Genomic DNA, 24236 nt, shown 5'->3' with positions numbered 1-24236 from the left:
TGATATCTGGTGATTTGACGTGTTGTTGTTCTTGTATTGTTTTGTATTTATTTTACTTATATAATGCACTTACATAGTGTTGATTGACTAGCTGATCATTTGTGGAAAAGTGAGTGGAAGGGTTAAGTTTTTCCTTTGGGGAAGACTTAACCCGGACAACTAAATCGGAAGTTTAAAAAAATAAAAGAGTAGTACAATTTCGCATTTATTATTTATGGATGATATAAAATTATTTTCGAATTCTGAACAAAATTTAGAGAAAATGATCGAGGTAGTTAAAAACTTTTCAGATGATATCAAAATGACATTTGGTTTAGATAAATGTAGAACGATCCATATAGAGAAAGGCAAAATTGTAGATGGGGACGAGAGTATATTTAGAAATTTCCAAATTACTAGTATGAAAAGGGATGAGGTTTATAAGTATTTAGGATACCCACAATCAAATAGATTAGACCATAGTAGTATTAAAAATGATATTAGGATTAAATTTCAAACTAGGATAAGGAAAATTTTAAAATGCAATCTATCTGCTAAAAATTTAGTAAAAGCAATAAATACTTGGGCAATACCTCTATTAACGTACTCATTTGGCATAATTAAATGGTCTAATACAGATTTAGATAACTTAGAAAGATTAATTAGAACTACGCTAACAAAGTTTAATTGCCATCATCCAAATTCAGCTATAGAACGAGTTAATTTACCAAGAAATTTAGGAGGTAGAGGTATAGTCAAAATAACTTCTTTGAAACATAATCAGGTAGAAATGCTAAGAACTTTTTTCCATAGGAAAGCTCATAGCTCAGAAATGCACAAAATAATTTGCAAGGCAGATAGAAATATTACACCTTTAAATTTATACGATGAGAATGCCAACATTTTTATAAATCCCAACCAGGAATTATTAGATTCCTGGTCAAATAAAATTTTACACGCAAAACACTTCAATTATCTCAACCAAACGTATGTTGACAAAATTAAGTCAAACAAATGGTTGAGTATTGGAGAGTTGAGCGCAGAAATAGAAGGATTTATGCTTGCAATTCAGGATAGAGTCATTAATACTAAAAATTATAGAAAGCATATAATCAAAGATACAAATCAAATTGATGATTTGTGTAGAAAATGTTTGGCCTTTCCGGAAACTATAGAACATATTATATCGGGATGTTCTATATTAGCACCGTCCGAGTATACATTTAGGCACAATCAAGTTTTAAAAATAATTCACCAAAATTTGGTAATTAAACATAACTTGATTGACTGCCGTAATGTAGTACCATATTATGAATACGAACCAAATTCATTTTTAGAAAACGAATTTTATAAAATATATTATGATAAAACTATACTAACAGACCGAGCGATTAGTCATAATAGACCCGATATAGTTTTACATGACAAAATTAAAAAAAATTACTTATATCATTGATGTTGCTATTCCAAATTCCTGTAATATTCAAAAATCTGTTAGTGAAAAAATAAGAAAATACACAGATTTAGGAAATGAAATAAAAAGAATTTGGCATTCTCAGACTATAAAAATATTACCATTCGTTATTTCGGCTACTGGCATTATACCTAGCTCTCTAATTAAAAATTTAGGCGTATTAGATCTATCAAAAAATTTATATATAAAGATGCAAAAGTCGGTCATTTTGAATACATGTAGGATAACAAAAGATTTTTTAAATATTTATGTTGAGGGATCAGTAGGATTTATAGGCCCTGTTAGAAGTTCTACCGAGCCGAACCCTCTGATATGAAAATATCTGGAGACGGTGAATTTTTTTTTCCCATTTGATATCTGGTGATTTGACGTGTTGTTGTTCTTGTATTGTTTTGTATTTATTTTACTTATATAATGCACTTACATAGTGTTGATTGACTAGCTGATCATTTGTGGAAAAGTGAGTGGAAGGGTTAAGTTTTTCCTTTGGGGAAGACTTAACCCGGACAACTAAATCGGAAGTTTAAAAAAAAAAATAAAATAATAATAATAATAGCACTCGTGGCTGATCAAAGTATTAAAAATATATAAAATTAACCCCATTATTATTAGCTTTTTGGAAAACATTATGTCCTTTTGGAATACCAATTTACTTATCAATTTAAAAGGTAAGAAAATAGTAATACCGGGCATTTCAATTAAAAGAGGGATTTTTCAAGGAGACTCATTGACTCCTCTTTGGTTTTGCTTAGCATTGAATCCTCTATCTAAAATGTTAATTAAAAGCAAGTTTGGAATAAAAGTTAAGGGTAATACAAGGGAGAGTAGTACAATTTCGCATTTATTATTTATGGATGATATAAAATTATTTTCGAATTCTGAACAAAATTTAGAGAAAATGATCGAGGTAGTTAAAAACTTTTCAGATGATATCAAAATGACATTTGGTTTAGATAAATGTAGAACGATCCATATAGAGAAAGGCAAAATTGTAGATGGGGACGAGAGTATATTTAGAAATTTCCAAATTACTAGTATGAAAAGGGATGAGGTTTATAAGTATTTAGGATACCCACAATCAAATAGATTAGACCATAGTAGTATTAAAAATGATATTAGGATTAAATTTCAAACTAGGATAAGGAAAATTTTAAAATGCAATCTATCTGCTAAAAATTTAGTAAAAGCAATAAATACTTGGGCAATACCTCTATTAACGTACTCATTTGGCATAATTAAATGGTCTAATACAGATTTAGATAACTTAGAAAGATTAATTAGAACTACGCTAACAAAGTTTAATTGCCATCATCCAAATTCAGCTATAGAACGAGTTAATTTACCTAAAAATTTAGGAGGTAGAGGTATAGTCAAAATAACTTCTTTGAAACATAATCAGGTAGAAATGCTAAGAACTTTTTTCCATAGGAAAGCTCATAGCTCAGAAATGCACAAAATAATTTGCAAGGCAGATAGAAATATTACACCTTTAAATTTATACGATGAGAATGCCAACATTTTTATAAATCCCAACCAGGAATTATTAGATTCCTGGTCAAATAAAATTTTACACGCAAAACACTTCAATTATCTCAACCAAACGTATGTTGACAAAATTAAGTCAAACAAATGGTTGAGTATTGGAGAGTTGAGCGCAGAAATAGAAGGATTTATGCTTGCAATTCAGGATAGAGTCATTAATACTAAAAATTATAGAAAGCATATAATCAAAGATACAAATCAAATTGATGATTTGTGTAGAAAATGTTTGGCTTTTCCAGAAACTATAGAACATATTATATCGGGATGTTCTATATTAGCACCGTCCGAGTATACATTTAGGCACAATCAAGTTTTAAAAATAATTCACCAAAATTTGGTAATTAAACATAACTTGATTGACTGCCGTAATGTAGTACCATATTATGAATACGAACCAAATTCATTTTTAGAAAACGAATTTTATAAAATATATTATGATAAAACTATACTAACAGACCGAGCGATTAGTCATAATAGACCCGATATAGTTTTACATGACAAAATTTAAAAAATAACTTATATCATTGATGTTGCTATTCCAAATTCCTGTAATATTCAAAAATCTGTTAGTGAAAAAATAAGAAAATACACAGATTTAGGAAATGAAATAAAAAGAATTTGGCATTCTCAGACTATAAAAATATTACCATTCGTTATTTCGGCTACTGGCATTATACCTAGCTCTCTAATTAAAAATTTAGGCGTATTAGATCTATCAAAAAATTTATATATAAAGATGCAAAAGTCGGTCATTTTGAATACATGTAGGATAACAAAAGATTTTTTAAATATTTATGTTGAGGGATCAGTAGGATTTATAGGCCCTGTTAGAAGTTCTACCGAGCCGAACCCTCTGATATGAAAATATCTGGAGACGGTGAATTTTTTTTCCCATTTGATATCTGGTGATTTGACGTGTTGTTGTTCTTGTATTGTTTTGTATTTATTTTACTTATATAATGCACTTACATAGTGTTGATTGACTAGCTGATCATTTGTGGAAAAGTGAGTGGAAGGGTTAAGTTTTTCCTTTGGGGAAGACTTAACCCGGACAACTAAATCGGAAGTTTAAAAAATATACAATAAAGAATTTTTTTTTTTTTTTTTTTTTTATATTATTATTATTATTATTATTATTATCACGTGGTTTGCACCCAACTCGTCGAAATGATACCCAGATTTCATGTTAGGGCAAGTCTATTAATTTGAATGTCTTTGCATGTATGAGTTTTGGAAATTTGTGCCATATATAATTTTACATCCACATGGAAACCTTGCGATGTCACCATATTTTTGCTAGCCCATTGTGGTAGATTTCAGAAATGGCATTTTTCAACAAATGGGCAAAAACTGCACATTCAAAAACATCAAATAATACCAACTTAAGCCACACTGTCTCATGTTCAAGCATGGAATAGAAACATGAACCCACAAAGAAAGAATTCCTTTAAACTTTTGCAATATTGTAACATGTTGTGAATTCCCTGGATAGAAAGGAAGAGCGGATAAGAGAGCAAGGAAGATTGTCAATGTCGTGAGGTAATTTCAGGAAATTGAAGCGCTTACTTCAATACAGCACAAGACTCAACTTTGTCAAAGAGCGTGAGACACTGCAGTTTGCTTCAGTTTCAGTAAGAAAATTAGATGTCATTTTGATGTCCGATGATATTTTTTTCAATAAAAATATAAAAAAATATATGTTTCTATCACACGTTGCCACTATTCACACTGCTACACTCGCGACGGAATCCACTCTCCTCTGTTACCATGGTGCTGGAACGAGACAGATTGCGTATCAAGTGATTACTCGTCATGTTGCGACGTGTCACGAAAAACATTTTTTTTATTTATTTTAATTTAAACAAATATCATCGGACAGCAAAATGACATCGACAGTTTTTACTCCAAATATGCTCAATAATCGCTGGTTAAAATCCTTCAGGTACATACATAAATTAGGTTAATTACGCCTAAACATCAACTTTCTAAATCAGTTAGCAGCATCAAAGATTCAGAAATCTATTTTATTCATAGCAAGATTTGAAACAGATGTTGATATATATTTCGGTGTTGTCCGAAATAAAACAAAATTTTTCGGCAGTTATAAAATCCAAGGCGGAGTACATGAAGTCCAAAGAATGGGCTTTATGGGTTTATTAATCAGCGCGTGGCAATCGCCTTCCGAGTGCAATAAGCACGTTCCCATTCCAAGGTTTCGCTGGCCTCTCCAATATCTTCTTCTAATCACGCTTCTTCATTCCATGGCACGTGGCGGTACGTGTCTTCTCTATGCATAAAGAGAGAGCCAAAAATAAACCACTTCTGATATTATTATTTTGAGAAATGTTGACTTGTAAATAAAAACGATTTGTTTGAATTAAACAATTTTTACTATTCCTATATAGTGTGTTTATGTAATTTAATTTACTCTGAGCAGTCGTATCTGATTGTGGGCAGAGCGAAAATGAGATGAAGTTATTTTTGTTTCCAAAACAGAATATTCATAACTGTTGCATCGTTTTTACAAAAAAAAATTGTTTTAATTGTGAGGTGTTATTTGTGTTTTTTTCGGTGATATCTGTACAAAATAATCTCATAATGTCAACGTATTATAGTGCCAAAAACACAAAAAACAGTTTCTTCAGTAAATCGTAAAATATATTTTACGTACTTGCCATAAATAAATTAAGCGACCTTGATGTGTTATAAATTACCACAGAGCAGTCTAAAAAAGTCAGACGAGAAAAATAATGACGAGCTCCGTAGTCGAGGGGTAAGGCTCTTGACTAGCAAGCTGGAGATCACGGGTTCAAATCCCGGCGTAGGCAAGTAATGTTTTTTTTTCAAGAGAAATAAACACATTGTGACTTGACATTTTAAATAAATGAAATGAAAATACTTGGTTTTAAATCAATTTATTAATAAATTCTATAGTCTACCGGTTTCGATACCTCCGTACCATCATCAGTACAGTTATAAAAATTATACAAGTGATAGATAATTTTTATAACTGTCCTGACGATAGTACGGAGGGAAAGAAACTGGAAAACAATATAATTTATCAATAAAGTGACTTAAAACCAAGTATTTTCATTTCATTTATTTAAATTTTATTTTTTAATTTTGTGTTATTTCTCAAAATACTCATCTAAAATAAAAATATAAAGAATATTTGCGGCACGTTCCAGAGTGGAAGATACTTCCAGTATCGCGCCGGTGTTAAAGACCGCAATTTAGAATTTAAGTGTTGCTTGAAATGGCTTTGGCCTTTTTTGGTGACCAGATCTGAATAGCCAGGTACTTCTCCACCTTCCTCTTCTTCATCTCTTTTCCACTTTTTTCAGCCTCGCAACTTACGCCAATTGGGGAAGCCATGGTCTCATTGGCTTAAAAATAAATCAAAATTACTAATTTCGGTTTTGTGTCTGCTGTCACTCTGGTTCAAAGAACTCTAAAACGCGGATTTGCTTTGAATTTTAAGTGTCCTCTCCAAAAGTTGAAAATGGTATAGTGTAGTGTGGTCTGTCAGCCCCAGTTTTTAGTTAATTACCAAAGCTTGTTTTAAACACTTATTTGTTTTGTACTGTCGACCGAATTTATCTGAACGCTTCCCCTGTCAGGACCAAAGTAAGGAAACTAATGACAAACTAACAAAGCATTTCCCGCAGGGGTAGGCAGAGAGGATCGACCGCCATTTGACCCTGACTCGGCAGACACTTCATGTATTAATCTTGCATACGTACTCCTATTTATGTTTTTATTTTTTTATTGTTGATACATTATTTTACAATATTTCATATTCTAATTCAGTAATGTTGGCCTCACTGGGTTGTTTACCCGTGCTGAGGCCCCCATTTTATAATATAAGAATTTAAACATTTAAAAAAAAACAACATTAAAATAAAGATAAATTTAAACTAAAATAAAGATTAAAAATTAAAATATAATTATCACACTAAAAGAAAAATATTAAAAGAGAATGGAAATCGGCATTTATAATGATTTATGTGTTTGTGCGTGTTGCGTGTTTTATATATATTTTTTGTGTTGCGTGTATATGTTTTATTCTTTTATGTTATAGAATTTTGGTAATAGGTATTTTCTTTTTTGTTCTTTAATCCATTTTTTTATGTTGTGTTTGAATTTATTTTTATTTTCCTCAATTTTTGTTTCAAGTGGAAGACTGTTGAATGCTTTAATAGCGTTTGTAACACAATTGTTGGGTAAATGTTATTTATTTAAAGTAGGTTCACAGATCACATATAGTAAAATATAGTCACAATGTATCAAATCACAATAATAATCAACTGATCAAGGGGTCGTAGGGAACCTTGCCGATTAGACTTTGGGAGCAACAAAACTGACTCGTGCCGGTATGGTGACGAGCGGCGGCGACTGTGGTCTGCTTAGAGGGTCGTACCATAGGATGAAGCGCAACTAAGGCAGCAGTCGGGGTCTGGTTGGTGCTTTGCTTATGGAAGTAAAATACTCCTTAGAGGGTCGTGCCAAAGGACGAGGCGCAACTAAGAGAGTGTACTAGAGAAGTGCGAGCTGCAGATGAACTGGTTGAATTAGGACGTGTCGCTCCTTATATAGGCCATTCCTTGTAGAGGGGCGTGGCTTATGTGGCGACTTGAGAGTGGGAGATGCGCAGAGGGCGTCTGCGCAGCCTAGTTTGCCTAGGTATGGGTGAGCGGGAAGGCGCTGTACGGGGGAAAGAGATGGTGTAGTGGCGAGAGTAAAAACGGCGCGCTACACGTGGTATTTATGGTGTCTTTGTCCAAAGGTAGTGTTTACCGTCGGAGTTTTTATGTTTTCTTTCTACGCTTGTCTGACCGGTCTATTAGTGATATTTTGTGTTTGTTGGGGTTTGTCTTTTTGGTCGAAAATGTAGTTTAGTAGTGTTTTAACATATAATTGGCGTATATCAAGTACGTCACAGCTTTTAAATATTTGATCTGTGTCGGTTAGTTTATGTTTTTTGAGTATTACGTTTAATATCGTTTTCTATGCGATTTCTATTTGAGCGATAGCTGCGTTTGTTGCCCCTCCCCAAGCAATTATTCCATATTCTATTATTGATTGGCATAGTGCAAAATATACTGTTTTCAATTGTTTTATTTTATATATGTTTCTTATATTTAGGAAGATGTGTATTGTTCTGAGGAGTCTATTTGTGATTTGTTTGATGTGATGTGTCCATCTAAGATTATGGTCAATTACGATTCCTAGATACTTTATTTGTTCTGTTTTTTCTAGAGGGGGGCAATCGTAGATGTTGGTGTTTATGCATTCGTGTATTTTTATGGTGTTTGTATTGTTTTTTGATTGACTCTTGACATAACCTGACTCAAATATCTGATTGATCGTGCCATGGCTTCCTCGAGCGTATGATATATAAAATTACATATATTATAATATGAAATTCACTATCAAAATACAAAAATGTAGATTTATAAGTCAACACTGTATGTTGAGTGGAACACGGGATGAGGAGAAAGGATTGGCAAGGGGTTTTAAGAAGAAAAAAAAAATTAACAGGAAACATAATTTATAAATGGATAATTAAAACAGCTGGTTTCATTCATTTGTTCTAATCATGGCAACCCGGAGTGTATTTATAATTGTAATTTCGTTTTACGAACGAGAAATGTTTGTAGGGATGCCAAACATGGACACTTAATGCAAAATATATCCAATAATAATAAAATTAAAATAGCAACGTTGGGTGGAAAGGTACCGCTTTTGTATAACTTAAACTGATCAGAAAAGAAATGAAAAACGTAATTGAATATGTAAACAAAATAAAATAGCAAAGGACGGGACAAAAGAAATCACATCGATCGGAGGAAGGACAATGATGGACAATCTTGCTATCCGCCCTTAAACCCTCTGAACCCAAAAGATAATCAAGTTAGGTGAAAACACTTTACAGAAAGAAAGATATAAAGTGTGGAGTATTGAGAATGGATACAGCTTGGAACTACATTATAACGGGAGTGCGCCTATATTAGCGGGGCACTTAATAATTTATTTTTTTTCATTATTGACTTTACTCTGTGCAGAAACGGGCGGTCTATTTGTTAGATTCCCCTGTCTTAACAAACAATCTTAAGAGCAGCGTAGGCGTCACGTAGGAATGCTGTCCTTGTTTTACCCGTATTTCAATGGAAGATGCTCGGAGGAACAAGCGTCATTGATCCCTTTGGCACAGGTACAGGTACAATTTTTGTACGCGATTGATATTTTTCACATGAGAATGGGTCGTTTCTACGATGGTTTGGCCTCTGTGTTTTCTCTCTTTTACATCACGGGTCTTTTAAGACCCCTGTTTACTCCACTCCCTCCTCACAAGAATCTCTACTCAGCATCCCTAAAGATAACACAGACCCTGAGAGAAATTATTTTCCTCAGGGCTTTCTGTGTTCATTTAATGTAAAAAAATGATTTTCTTTCTAACTGTGGATAAAGGGAGTAAGCGAGGGGAGGAGTTCGAGAATTTAAGGTTGGGCAATACTTGACTATTCAGCTCTGTTAACTAATCACGGCTAAAGCCTTTTCAAGCAACCATTCTTTCGATTCTGAATTATAATATTTCACCAGGGTGATACTGAGAGTAGCTACCACACTTTTAATCTTCTCCGATTGAGGGGCTTTAGATGATCGAATCTACTGGCCCAGATAATGTTTGTAAAGGCGTAGCATTCTGCCTGTGTCATGTAACTAGAATCACGGAATAGGGGATTAATTATGTACCGAAACGTTCACCAAATAGACATGGTGAAAAAATAAAATTCTAACCGCACATCGAAGCCATAAACATGTGGGTCTTTAACAACTAAACTAAAGTTTTCCCATAAGTGAACTTTATAATTTAATCTTTAAAGTTACTTTGTAAAACCAACTTTTTGTATTAATAAGTTGAACTTGTTGGTTCCCATGCCTATGGAGATCATAATATATCATTTACGCAGGTAACTTTGTTTAGTTCTCCTTGAAAGTTTCCGCTCAGAACTTATAAGTAATTCCAATCTACCACCATGGAAATTTGAAGTCCAGAATAACGTTAGTAGGTTATCTAATAATAACTTGAAATTTACCTGATTCATAAATTATTCTATGGTTGGAAAATGCAAATTTTTTTCAACTTGCATAAGGTTGTTTTAATTATTTTATTAATGATAAACTAACGTTTATAAGACAAGGTTTTATGCATAGCAAAAAGGATAAAAATAATTATAAGCAATAATTAGTCATCCGAAATACTAATACAAATTGAAAATATCTCCCGAGAAAAAATAAATAGCCGACATAGCTCAGTGGTTACAGAGCGCCTGACCGGACATCAGAAGGCACGGGTTCAATTCCCGTTGGCGGCATTTATTTTTACTCAGGAGATATTTTCAATTTGTATTAGTATTTCGGATGTCTAATTATTGCTTATAATTATTTAGGTTGTTTTAAGCCCAAGACATATTACGCTATATTATGCGCGCGTTATTTATGCGCTGCATGTACGTATTATATGTTGGGGTGACACATTACGCTATTATCTTCCTCGACAGAGGGGGTCAGATCAATTGGGAACTGCCGCGGAATATCATTTCTTTGTATGGGATCTGTCACTCTGACAGATGACAGCGGCGTAATTACGGTGCTCCGTAAATTGTTCTAATCCCTTTTCCTGGCGTAGTTAAGGGAGGGGGTCGCATTATTTTCAAATATACTCAGCGCATATCGTTGCCACACTTATAACACATCATCTTTTTAGGTGTGACAGCTGGTCTGTATGATTGAGTTATATAAAACGTTTAAACTTATGGCGTAATCTGTCACCCCCTTTATAAAAATTAAATTGACTTGTATTGCTGATTACCTCTTTTTATATAAGTATCTACGACATGTTTTTAATTTTTCATAATTTTCAATTTCTATTTTGATAACTTTTGTAGGTTATACCCATCAATGTAATATAACATTGATGGGTATAAAGAAGATAATCATAATTAATCTAAACGAAACATGAAACAGAACGAAACACGGAAAAATAAAAAAAGTAACGGTCTCAACTGGGAATTGAACCCGGGATCTTGTCTAAAAGGGACAACGCCTCTAACCACTCGGCTGTTGTTATTTAATTATTTTATTATTACTCCTACTAAAATATTATCTTCAACTAATTTTTCCCATATTTTTGGTGGCTATCTTTTTGAATGTTCTGTTATCTATCTTATTAATAATAATAATAAATTTATTTTACATAAAAATCATACAATAAAACATGCGGAAACTTTGACTAGCTAACTAGGAATGGATCCTGTTTTAGGCCAGTCAAATTGACAAGTTTAGTTCATATCATAATTTAGCACTTAATATTAAACAAAACCGGTAAAGGAAATAACAGCCAGATAGTAATAATAAAAAGACAGATCACCACAGGAGTTGTAAGGTAGAAAAAATGGGAAGGGTAGTTTATAAGTTTATAATATAGTTGGGTGATTAGAAAATAATCGATAGCATTGATAAATAAAGAACAGATTAATACAGAATTGACAATTGTGTTCAGAGGTGATAAATATGTGTTTTTGTATTGTATGGAGTTTAAAAAATTATGTATCAGTGTTTTGACAATAATGTACATATATATTTTTTATAATGAGATTATCTATTGATTAACATATCTTCACTTTTTACCCTCCCTAAATCAAGGAGCCAGTCGTTGACCAATTTGCGCAAAACATTTGTACTTTTCGTTTTCCAAGCATTAGGAATGATATTAAATAATTTAGGTCCTAAGTACAGAATTGCCGTTGCCCAAGAGACGTCGTGGTGCTTATTGTGACTATTGGATTATTCCTTGAAAGTCGGGTGTCGTGAAGGTGGTCGATGGAAGGGAAGTGCTGTTGCTTTTTGTGCAAGTAATATAATCTTTCTAATATAGGTACAGTTGTCTAACATCGAGAACTTTTATTTCCGTGAATAAGCACCACCGGGGTACCTGAATGGTTTTTTGAGGATGAATCTTTGTAGTGATTTCTGTACTTTAACCAGGGAGTCTGATATTGTTTTGGCACAGCCACCTCAACCCAGGGATGCATATTTGAGTAAAAAATTACACATGGAATAGTATATTGATTTCATATCTTTTGCAGAGAGAATATTTCTGATGGTCATAAAAAGGTGGGTAAGTTTTCTGACTTTTGAGGCAGTTGAGTTAATCCCATCTCAGATATTTGTCTATGGTGATTCCTAAATATTTTAAGCTATCCACGGATTCTAGGTTGTTGCAAGTACAAGTATTCGGTTCATTACAAATGTGAATAGTAATATTCAGTATTTCCTTGGGTTGTCCCGCTTGAGTTGCACTAAAACGTATAAAATTTGTCTTTTCCGTGTTTCCGTATTATATTTCGGATTTCGTTTAGACTTATTAGTATTATATTCTTTTTTTATGATATTTTCCACAAAAAATTATTTTTATGTTTTCTAACTACTCCTAGTTTTGTAACCCAGTTTCACCCGTACTACTTTAATATTCTTTAACTTCGCCTAACGTTATAACATGAATAATTATTGATTTTTCAAAGCTCACATAGCTCATGATGAAATGAACTATTATTTAAATTAAAACGTTCGTCATGTGTATTTTGATACAGAGAGATTATTTTATTTTCATTTGGAAATGGGACAAAACAGAACAACAGAATAGTTATTCTGTTATGCCAAGGACCCGTGAAAATGTTCTGGTATCCTGACCAGAGCTAACCATTTAGTTTTTAGTGAGACATGCAAAAGGTGATTATTATTGATACTTCGTTATTTTTTTAAATAAAATAATTTGTGAAATTCCTGTACAGTAAATGTTTTACATTTAGGTAAATTAAAACTACTACTCAGATATCGTGAAACCTTGAAATGGGTATTTTCTAGAGCTTATCCAATAAACCGGGGGTTTAGGATCACAGGGGCCTATCTATAAAAACATTGTAGTGAGATAAACGAAAATAAAGATTGGAATACACATATATAACACTTAAAAGGCTGTGGGTACGAGAGCTTCATGTCACTAATAAATATGATTATGTTATTTCCGAAACCAAGTTTAATTCAAAACAGCAGTTTTTGTAGCTAGGCCCCTGTGATCCTAATCCCCGGGAATGTTCATGCCCGTTTAAAGAAATACAAAAGGTTGGAGGTATTATAGTCTTAATGAGTGCTTAGCCTAGATAAGTCCTACATTAAGAACCTACCCACTCAAAACACTTAAGTTTGTTGTGTAACTAAGATGTGTAACTTTCCCAGGGTTTTGAGTTATTTGCGAGTTTGTTGTTAGTACGTACTAAAAAACATATCTGAAAATGTTTTTACTGGTGGACACTTGGCAGTAAAGTCTCATTCACAAAACGATGAAAGATATCTAACTGCCGTTTTTACCACTCAAAACTAAGTGAACTATAATAAATAAAAATACTATCAACTTCAACGTCGTTTTTACACTTAACATATGTAAATTTTGAAAGGCATGAAAATATTTCTTGAAAAAACAATATTGAAGATTACATTTTTAAAACATAAATAGCTTCATGTCAATGACATTTGGGAGGCGGGCTTGGGTACCGCCGCCCCGGGATCAATTGGATAACCAACACCTCTACGATAGGTGAATCACCCTATGTGGACTTGACGGCCGGCGTGGTCTAGTGGTATACGCTTTTGACTACAGATCCGAAGGTCGCGGGTTCGAACCCGGCGTGCGCAAATAAATTTTATTTAATTAATTTGTGTTATTTCACAATTAATTAATTTAAAATAATATATAGTATATTTGTGGCACGTTCCAGAGTGGAAGATACTCTCAGTATCGCCCTGGTGTAAGACCACCATTCAGAATTGAAACGTTGCTTGAAATGGCTTTAGCCGTGTTTGGTGACCAGATCTGAATAGCCAGGTACTTCCCCATCTTCCTCTTTCCCATCTCCTTCCCCTCTCCAATACCTTTAGCCTCACAACATACCCCAATTGGGGATGCCATAGTCTCACTGGCTCCAGACGGAAGCAGTTGGGACTCTTGTGCGGTATTACTGTAAAAAAAAAAAAAAAAAAAAGTGGTTCGCTACATTTTTTGTGGTTTAGCAGGGGTGCTCGCCACCGGGTTCACCGGTTGAGGTGTGCTCAGGATGTGCCTGCACACCAACTGCGTGACGTGCCAGATCGGGAGAAGCTGTTTTGTGGAGACATATATTCACATGTCTGTTACTCCTGGACTCACTGATCCCTAGATTCCTACCCAACCAAGATACCATTTACCTTCCCAGAACTACCTATCCTTCCTTTCCTTAAAAAAGACCCTTCCACACAGAATCCCAAAGATGACACAGGCCATGAGGGAAATTATTTTCCTTATGCTTTCTGTGTGGGGTTAATGTAAAATTTTAATGTATATTTGTTTGTGTACATATTGTTTAATGTGCATACAATATTTCGTTTAACTTCTATATATCACAACTTCTCACACCTATAAACTGTTCAATTCGGTTAAAATATATTGTTTATCTTCTATAGATCACCACTTCTCACACCTATAAACTGTTCAATGCGGTTACAATATATCGTTTATCTTCTATAGATCACCACTTCTCACACCTATAAACTGTTCAATGCGGTTACAATATATCGTTTATCTTCTATAGATCACCACTTCTCACACCTATAAACTGTTCAATGCGGTTACAATATATCGTTTATCTTCTATAGATCACCACTTCTCACACCTATAAACTGTTCAATGCGGTTACAATATATCGTTTATCTTCTATAGATCACCACTTCTCACACCTACAAATACACAACTATACATTCACTCATCACCCCGTAATTACTCAGTTTACCTACCAAAAAAATGCACAATTATAAATAGATCTAATATGTTTTCACAATTCTAACCCACATATACATGTTTATTTATGTGTCCCAAGTCCCCACTGGCACTGCTCCTAACCGTCTAAATCCAGTGAGACTGAGACTATGGCATTCCCAATTGGGATATGTTGTAAGGCTGAAGATAGTGGGGAGTAGTGGGTAATGGGAAAGAGGAAGGTGAGGATGTACCAGGCTTTAAAGATCTAGTCACAAAACCTTTCCAAAACCATTTCAAGCAACGAAGTCGAATGTGTGCGTTTAAGTTTTTTTTTGTGATATTAAGAAGATCACGTTCAAAACTGTCCAAAATTCTGTGTTGTTAGATGTAAGGTAACTTATAGGGAGATTACATCTACCGATAATGATAATAATGTTTACCTTTCCCTACATTTATGTGTTACTGGTATCATTATAACCCAGACACAAGAAGCCTCGCGCGGCAAATAATTCATTCTCTCTCAAAAGGTTTCAGCCGTCGGTTTTGCTCTAAATCCCCTCTAACGTACGCGCTCTGCTTTTGTTCATAAAATTGTTGTAACGTGAGTTTGTTAAAATAAAACCAAATTAAAAATATTCGTATTCTAATTTTACACACTCAGAAAAACCACGAAACCTTAGATTCCGCGGATTGGAGAACCACAGAATCATCCAGCCAACAATCCACTTAAATTGGCAATAATTCATACACCTTCAAAATTGGTGAGCTTGGGTGTGGTTGATGTTTTCACGGTAGTCCCTGTCTACAGCACTGCATTCTGTAAACTTCAAGTAACTTGTCTGCTGCAGATGCCAGCTGCAACAGATTGTCACCCGGCAGGGCTGACAGAATGATTTCATCAATTGTTTGTTTCTATAATTGAAAATAAATAAAATAAAAGGTGATTTTTTTATCATGTCCCTTTTCTACATTTACTGAAACAAAGTCAGATTTTGTAATTAATTTAAGGTGTGTAAAATTAATGTGGTGGTTTTATAAATAGCTTACATAATATATTTTTGAAAAATATGTACGAGTAGTTTTCATTTAAATTTTTGCAAAAATTGAAAAAAAATCGCGTTTAACACTTCTGGTATAGAATTCAGATAGATATATATCTATAGTAGATACATCACATCTTTTTAGCGCCTTTTTAGAAGCCCTTACAAAGAAAAGAATGTAAAATTATTAGTATTTATCTATTGGACAGTTTTTTTTTTATTTTTTACATTACTGAACTGACCTAGCAACATTTTTTTTGTATTTATTAGATATTGAAAATGTTCACTAAAGAATCCACATTATAACTTTCCATTAGTATATATTCTGGGCAATGAGAAGTATATATTATGGTAGTTAGTCCCAGAATTTGTTAGAAAGAAACAATATCCCGACTTCTAATCTGGAATTGACGGACACCTAAAAGAAAGGGAATGGAAACAAGTATAAACTTTGGCGAAAATGCCCATATGCGTGTGAAATATATTATTATTATCCTTATCCTTATTTTTGAGTGAGACTTGGTCTTAAATCTTACCAAACTTATGTATTTGAGGGGTTAAAGGGAAACTGGGTATCGTTACCTCTTTTTACTTTACCTCCCCTATCAAAGAGCTTTCTTTCTGTTATTCACAGTGTGGAGTTAAAATCAATTCTTTAATCTTGGGTAATACGTTTCCCTAAGCCTCATCTCTTACTATAAAGCATCCTTACAAGTCTCACTTTGTAGCAGCTGGTGACTAACTTCTTAATATTTCTACTTTTGTTACTCACAATTCGTTATGTAATGTTATTATTATGATATATTCACAATTTAAAACTTTAACGACTTTTTTGTGGACAAATGATTAAAATTGTTATAATATACCACACTTATTTTTTGCTGAAGTGGTAAAATTAGAATTTTTATTGTGATTTATATTATTCCTGACCGAAATTTTAATTAATATTTTTAACAACTTGGGAGGCGGGGGTGAGTATTGTCGCCCGGGGAATATTTGCGGCACGTTCCAGAGTGAAATATACTATCAATATCGCCATGGTGTAAGATCACCATTAAGAATTTAAGCGTTGCTTGAAATGACTTTAGCCGAGTTTGGAGACCAAATTTTAACAGTTAGAAACATCCCCACCTTCCACTTCCCAACTTTCTAACCTAACCTTACCTAACTTTTCCCTTCCACATCTCTTTCCCCTCCCCACTGTCTTCAGCCACACAACAAACCCCAATTGGGAATACCACAGACTCCAGAAGTTACGATCAGTTGGGACTCTTGTGCCGTATTCACATATTTTTTTTATGTTTTTTAAAGTAACCTATACTACAATTAGGTACCAATTAACATATCATATAAGAACAATAAATCTTACACTATATAAATTCAAACATTAGAAGATAAACATTAGAGAGTATTGTACTGTATATTATCTCCATATATAGTTAGTAATAACATAGATCATTGTAGAAATGTATTATATATTTGTACATCGCCATTGAGGTGATTTTGCACAAAAACGGCGATATACAAATCATCCAAATAATTTCATTATTATAAAACATTTTCGATTGAATGGAATATGAAATAATTTATTTAACTTTTTCATTTAAAATAACTACTAATTTGACTTTTGTTTCGAATTCCTGCAACTCATAAACCGACGCATACCGACAAAAATAACCCGACAAAATAATACACAATTTTACTGCAGTATTAATACTAATAACTGTATTGATAACTTTCCGATAAACGGTTTCAAACTATGGGGGAAATCAATTAAAATATGTATTTATTTTTATTTGATCTGGTTCGTAAGCACCTATATACACCAACTAGGCGTGCGTGTTCGGTAATAGCAAGATTCGATTGATTTGATTTGAATTTCCTCTTAAAAACTAAATCTTTTTTTTAAGCCTGACAGAGATATTGAATGCGGTAACTCCATTGATAGAGAACTGAACGCAGTTAAAATAACTGCGCTAGCAAATAAATGTCCAAAGAAGCGAATTTTGCAGTCCACAATGGAGTGCTGGTATTTACCCTAATGTACGGAAGTATGGCATGGAACTGACAGAGAAAGGATGAAAGTAGACTAAATACTGTAGAAATGAGATCCCTGAGGCGTATGTGTGGTAAAACCATGCATGATCTTGTGAGAAATGTGGAGATCCGTAACGAGTGCAAGGCTGATGTAAGCGTAATGAGTAAGATCAATAAAGGGACGCTTAGATGGTTTGGGCATGTAGAGATTATGAGCAAAGAAAGGAGTGTAAGGAGAATATACGATGCAAATGTGAATGGTAGCAGAAGTAGGGGACGCCCGAGGAAGACATGGTACGACCGAGTAAATCAGATACTTGATTTGGGCCATGTCAAGAGTATAATAGAAGAGTATGTATAAGACGATGTATGAATGTGAATGAGGCAGGCAGTGTATGCCAAGACCGAGTTTTTTTAGCGTTCCGTCCTCTTTGCCTACCCCTGCGGAAATTGGCGTGATGGTTAGTTAGTTTAAGAACTAAATCACACATTCTGGTGATTTATGAAACATTTAATTTTCTAAAAATCATTTCTAACGTCATTTTACAGGTACGTCCCAATAAATACACTTTTAAAAGATGGAACAAATAACCATCACGCCGTTTTCAAGGCGGTGTACTCAGAGAGGATAGACCACCATACAACTTTGTCTCACCACACAACTCTCCTTGGTTCATTTACATTTAAATATCATTTCATACATACTCTTCCATCATTATTGACTTGATCCGACTCGAGTAGTTGATTTACTTGATCGTGCCTTGAATTTCTAGGGTGTCGTCGACTTTTTTATATTTACATCGGCTCTACATGCCCACGTCATCTAAGCATCTTTCCGTGACGAATAAACCAATTGCCATTCACTTATATGAAACAAATGAAATGTTATACGTGCTTTGATTTATTTCAGATTTATAAGTTATTTTTTCATTAGCGATCCGATTTTACTCAAAGTAAGTGCTAAAATTTGCAAAATTGTTTATTAACACAATTACCTTATAAATACACATTTACAAAGGTACCTACCGATTTAACTTAAAAAAATACTGAATATAATTTTAAATAACTTAATTGGTGTTTAAGTACCCACTTATAAGATGATTTCAGAGGAAATTTTGAATTCAGTAATTTATAGAGAATTTGATTGCAAACTTACCGTTTTATCTCTGAGCAGGCTAACTCTGCAGTCCATGATGGCCGTGTCACCAGCCTGCACCACCACTGTATAATTATACCCATCTTGAGAACTAGCATCTTCAAACCTCGGTCCGTACCTCCCCTCGTGTTCATGCTTAGTTCCTTGCCACGACCTCGGACCTGTATTGACTAACGCTACACTAGGCCTCGTTACAGACACCTCTGTATTCACAACCACTACATAACTAACGTTCGACACATTCTTTATCTCACTAAATACATTACTGTTTTTATTACTATTTACAATGATATTATGTAAATCACTTTTAGTTATATTTAAACCGTCCGTGGTTGTGTTTACTGCTGGTCCTATCGTCACTGTTTCAAGCTGTGGAACTTTAAAGGATTTGTTGATGTCGACTGTTTGGTTACCGAGGCGGAGGAAGTGTGGAGTTCTTGTTGTTTGATAGAATTGTGTTGATTCAGTGAAGTAGTCACTACGTGAAGATAGATCTCTTGTCGTTTGTGGAATTTGTGTGGTGTTCTCGGGTGATGAGGTTCGATTTGTTATATCTGGAACAATGAAAAATCATATTAAATTATTAGTTTCAATAAACAATAATTTTATTAATAACAAATAGGAGACATTAGTTTTAATAAAGGTGGGAAACATAAATTTATAACATGTAAAAAAAATTACAATATTCAGAAAACAAAAAAACGTACTAGATTAATTGACGATGTAATTTAGATGCTTAGCTATTTCAAATTTGTATTTTATAAGAATTGTGAAGAATAAAAACATGTGAGTTGGCTAGGTTGTGAAGTAGAATGAGTACGGGGAAAGAGCAAAAGCATTTTGTTTGAGCTTGGTCGGTTGTTAGAGCACTTAATAAATGACATTGACAATTTTAAAAATCAACAGAGTTTGGTTAGAGCTTAGTCGGTTGTTAGAGCACTTAATAAATGATATTGACAATGTTAAAAATCAACGGAGTTTTATTAGAGCTTGGTCGGTTGTTAGAGCACTTAATAAATGATATTGACAATGTTAAAAATCTACAGCGTTTTGCAAATTTTAACTTTACGAACATCACCAGCTCAACGTATATAGCCCATTGATATTAAACATTTCATCGAAACAGCTTAACAAGCGCTCTTTCAAAAGTTCAAAACTAATTTCATCAATCTAATGAACACCCATTTGAGTAAATTAACCTTTATTCTTCTCCGAATAAATTGGCAATCTTCTTATGAAGCGACAGTCAGATTAAGGAACATTTCTTCTAAAACGGACTAAGGAAAATAATGTGAATTTTTCAACCTTTTTTCAGGAGCATTGGAGACGAAGTATTTTTGACGTTAAAGTGCTCGATCGTTTAGTCTAATGGATGGAATAATTTTTTCAAAGAGAAGTCATCTGTTGGCTGCTATCGCGGCGTAAACTGCACTTTGGAATGAAGACTTATAGAATTTTCAAGTCAATGCAAACGACGGAGAAAATTGAGATCATTTGTTTAATGCACTTTTCCAGCGTGCGAGGTTCACATAGAGGGACGAAATGCATTAATGATGAGCTGCATTTAAGATGTAGCACTAGAAATTAAATGAAGTTTAGTTTTCTTTGCGGTTTATTTGATAAGATTGCCGTACGAAAACGATCCATAGAAAAAACTTTCGAAATACATTTTTTATTTCATTTTGTATTCATCTCATATTAAAGTGTAATAAACAGAATAAAAATTCTTAACTGCTAATGGATTAAAATTAAATATAATAAATGAGGTCAGTAAAGATTGATTCTTAAGCCTAAACAATAATGTTGTTTCAAATTATAGAAATTTATTTATTTATTTATTTATTTAACGCCCAGAGGGCTTTTACATGTGGGTGGTACAAATTTAATGACAGTATTGAAACATAAGAAAGAAAAGAAAGAAATAATAAAAATAAAATTACATAAGTATATGCGAGAAACAAAATTAAAAATATCAAGAACATAAATTAAAAAATACAGCGATTTGACTGGTTTACAAAAATATAACTTCCATTTAGGAATAGTATTGAAATAGGTCTTTTACATAATCCACAAAATTCGCAAAGTTAATGTTAAATATATCGACATCACCTAAGTATTGGTTTCCCATAGTGTGAAACCGTTGTATTGGGGAGTTCGCAATGTAATTTCGCTTATGTGTGTTGCAGTAGAATAGTGTATTTTGTCGTGTTGTTATTGTAGGTATTCGTAAGTTTATGAGTTGCAGAAGTTCGCAACAGTCGAATTTAGAGTTTAGAATCTTGAATAAAAAAGTTAAATCGTTTATTTTACGCCTGTCTTCCAGTGTGTGTATTTTTAGAGTGTTTAATAAGAAATGATATTGTAAGTCTTCTAGTGGGATATTTAATTTAAAATTTATAAAACGCAGAAATTTTTTTTGTATTCGCTCAATGTTATTAATGTGAATTTTGTAAGAGGGAGACCAAACTACTGAGTTGTATTCAATTATGCTTCTAACTAGAGATATGGATAACAGTTTAATGGCTTGTATGGAGTTAAAGTTTTTAGTTGTTCTTAATACGAAGCCTAGTGTTTTCATGCCTTTGTTTACAATTTGGTGGATATGATTGGCGAAACTTAGTTTTTCATCCAAAATAATTCCGAGATCTCTCATTTCCGTGACTCTTTCTAAAGCTGTATTGTTAATGGAATATTCAAATAAAACAGGATTTTTATTTCTGCAGAAAGTCAGGGTTTTGCATTTGTCTACATTTAAAAACAGATTATTTTGTACGCACCAATCTTTAAACTTATCAATATTTGATTGTAGTATTTGGCAATGATTTACATCAGTTATTTTTTTGTATAGCTTGATGTCATCAGCAAAGAGCAATACCTCGACATCGTCGAAGCAATTTGTTATATCGTTAATGAAAATGAGAAACAAAACGGGACCAAGGTGACTACCTTGCGGTAGGCCACTGGTCGCACAGAAAGCTTTCGATAGCAAAGATTTTATTTTAACAAATAGTTTACGATTAGTTAAATAGCTAGTGAACCATTTTAGCATGTTGTCTCTTACTCCTAGGGCAAATAGTTTTCGGGTTAGTAGTTTATGGGATACTTTGTCGAATGCTTTTGAAAAGTCTGTATATATGCAGTCGACTTGTTTATTTTTTGCAAAAGATTCTAATATAAAGTTTTGAAATATTGTTACGTTAGTTGCGGTTGATCTACCTTTGATAAAACCGTGTTGTTTTTGGTCGATTAGTTTTATTAATTTGGGATAGATTTCATCAAGGACCATTGATTCAAAAAGCTTAGAAAGTACTGACTGTATACAAATGGGGCGATAATTGGTTATGTCAGTGTCGTCTCCTTTTTTGAGGATAGGTGTAATGAAGCTCGATTTCCAGCGGCTTGGAAAATATCCAAGGAACAAGAGGCAGTTGAATAGTACTGTAAGCGGTTTAGATAATGCATTGGAGCATTTTTTAAGGAATATTGGTGGAATGTTGTCTGGGCCAGCAGACTTTTCAGTGTCTAAGGAAAGTAATTTCTGTTCGCAAGATTTTTGTGTGATATGGCAATTTGTTAAGTGTGTAGTATTACTAAATTTGTATTCGGGTATTTTATCATCGGGGGTTTCGTCATCGTATACGTTTTTGAAGAAATCTGAAAAAAGGTTTACAATGTCTTGTGTATTGTTTGCACTGATTCCATTCATTTGCATTATTGGTGGGTAATCCGTGTTTTCATTGTTTATTTTTTTTAGAAATTTCCAGAGATTTTTGGATTTAAAAACATTATTCTCGATGGTAGTTATGTACATTTTGTAGCAATGTTTAGAAAGATCTTTACATTTTTTCCTAGTTTCCCTAAAGTTTATATAATCAGCTATGGATTTGCTTTGTTTGAATTTTTTGTGTTGTCTTTTTTTTTGCTGAAGAGAGGCAGTTAGCTCCGATGAGAACCAAACTGGGTAAGTATACTTTTTCGGCGTGTAAAAAGGTACATAGGATTTAATAGTGTTAGAAAATGTAAAATAAAGTATGTCTAAAGATTTATCAATATTTTCATCACACAAAAAAGACCAGTCTATATTTGAGAGATGGCAGTTAATTGAGTCAAAGTCTGCTCGTTTAAAGTTCAGAGTTTTTTGTTCAGGTTTGGCATCGTTATCACGGGGTATGTTTAATTTCGTGTATAGGGGAGGATGGTGATTGTCGGCAGGTAGGAGCGGATCATTAGACAGTTCTACAGATATTTTAGGGATGTTTGATAGTACCAAGTCTAGTAAGCGATCGTTATTATTATAGATGAAATTGTGCTGGTACAGGTTTAAAAAATTTGCTTGAATTAAAATTAAAATGAATTATAATTTAACGTAGTGCCCTTTGGTGAATAATATTTTTTGTCAATCCGTCTTTTGCCAATATGAATAGGCTTATATAACTTAAATATGATTTACGACCTGTTTTCCTATAAAAAAAATCATGAAAATTGCATTACAAAATATTCAGTATTGGGGTGTAGAGAAGTTAAAATTTGTGATTGTTGGTATTTTTGGAAGATAAAGATGAAAAAAATATTCGTTGATAAAAATTTTGATCTCGATAAAAGCGCCACTCATCGGGTCCAAAACAATCCTATATTTCAAGCTGGAACCACACACATTTACAAAATTTCATTGAAATCGGTTGGGCAGCTTTGGAAATTAGCGGGTGTGAACACAGTGACACGCGATTTTTGAAAATTATATTTATAATAATAAACACTTCTACAAAATGACCTTTTTATTCTGGAATTTTCGTGGACAGTATTGAAATGCATTAAAAATGTCTAAAACCGAGCTCTACACACAGCACACTGAACGTACACCTCAAAGTAGTCATAATTTTACTAGACTGCAAATGTAGCGAGCCGCACAATACGGTTAAAAAAAACATTCCAGGGTTATCTCGAAATCTCTTACTACGTCTACATTAAGCGGAAAATGGGGGAATTGAACTCACTATGCCTAAATGGACTCGAACGCGATGCCAACTCAGGCATTGACCGGTCGATTTATCGCAATAATTTTTAATTTTTTTTATTTTGGTACAATATTTTTTTCACCTCAGAGTTATCCAGTAATGTTGGCCTCACTGGGTGGCTCACCTTTGCTGAGGC

General features: G+C 33.4%; 1 protein-coding gene across 1 annotated transcript in view; it reads right to left on the bottom strand.

Moving 5' to 3' along the window:
- LOC149425775 (uncharacterized) overlaps positions 1-24236 on the bottom strand; it is a 299336-nt gene that overhangs the window by 87827 nt on the left and 187273 nt on the right. The window contains exon 3 of the mRNA XM_089641680.1: positions 19086-19639. Within this exon, the coding sequence (XP_089497806.1) occupies positions 19086-19639 (554 nt within the window). The remainder of the gene's footprint in view (positions 1-19085; positions 19640-24236) is intronic.

The sequence above is a fragment of the Hesperophylax consimilis genome, chromosome 2 (genome assembly GCF_061612785.1).
Source record: "Hesperophylax consimilis isolate HC1 chromosome 2, BYU_Hcon_1.0, whole genome shotgun sequence".
Taxonomy (NCBI): Eukaryota; Metazoa; Arthropoda; class Insecta; order Trichoptera; family Limnephilidae; genus Hesperophylax; species Hesperophylax consimilis.
The sequence above is the reverse complement of the archived record's forward strand: the minus strand, read 5'-3'. Positions and strand labels throughout refer to the sequence as shown.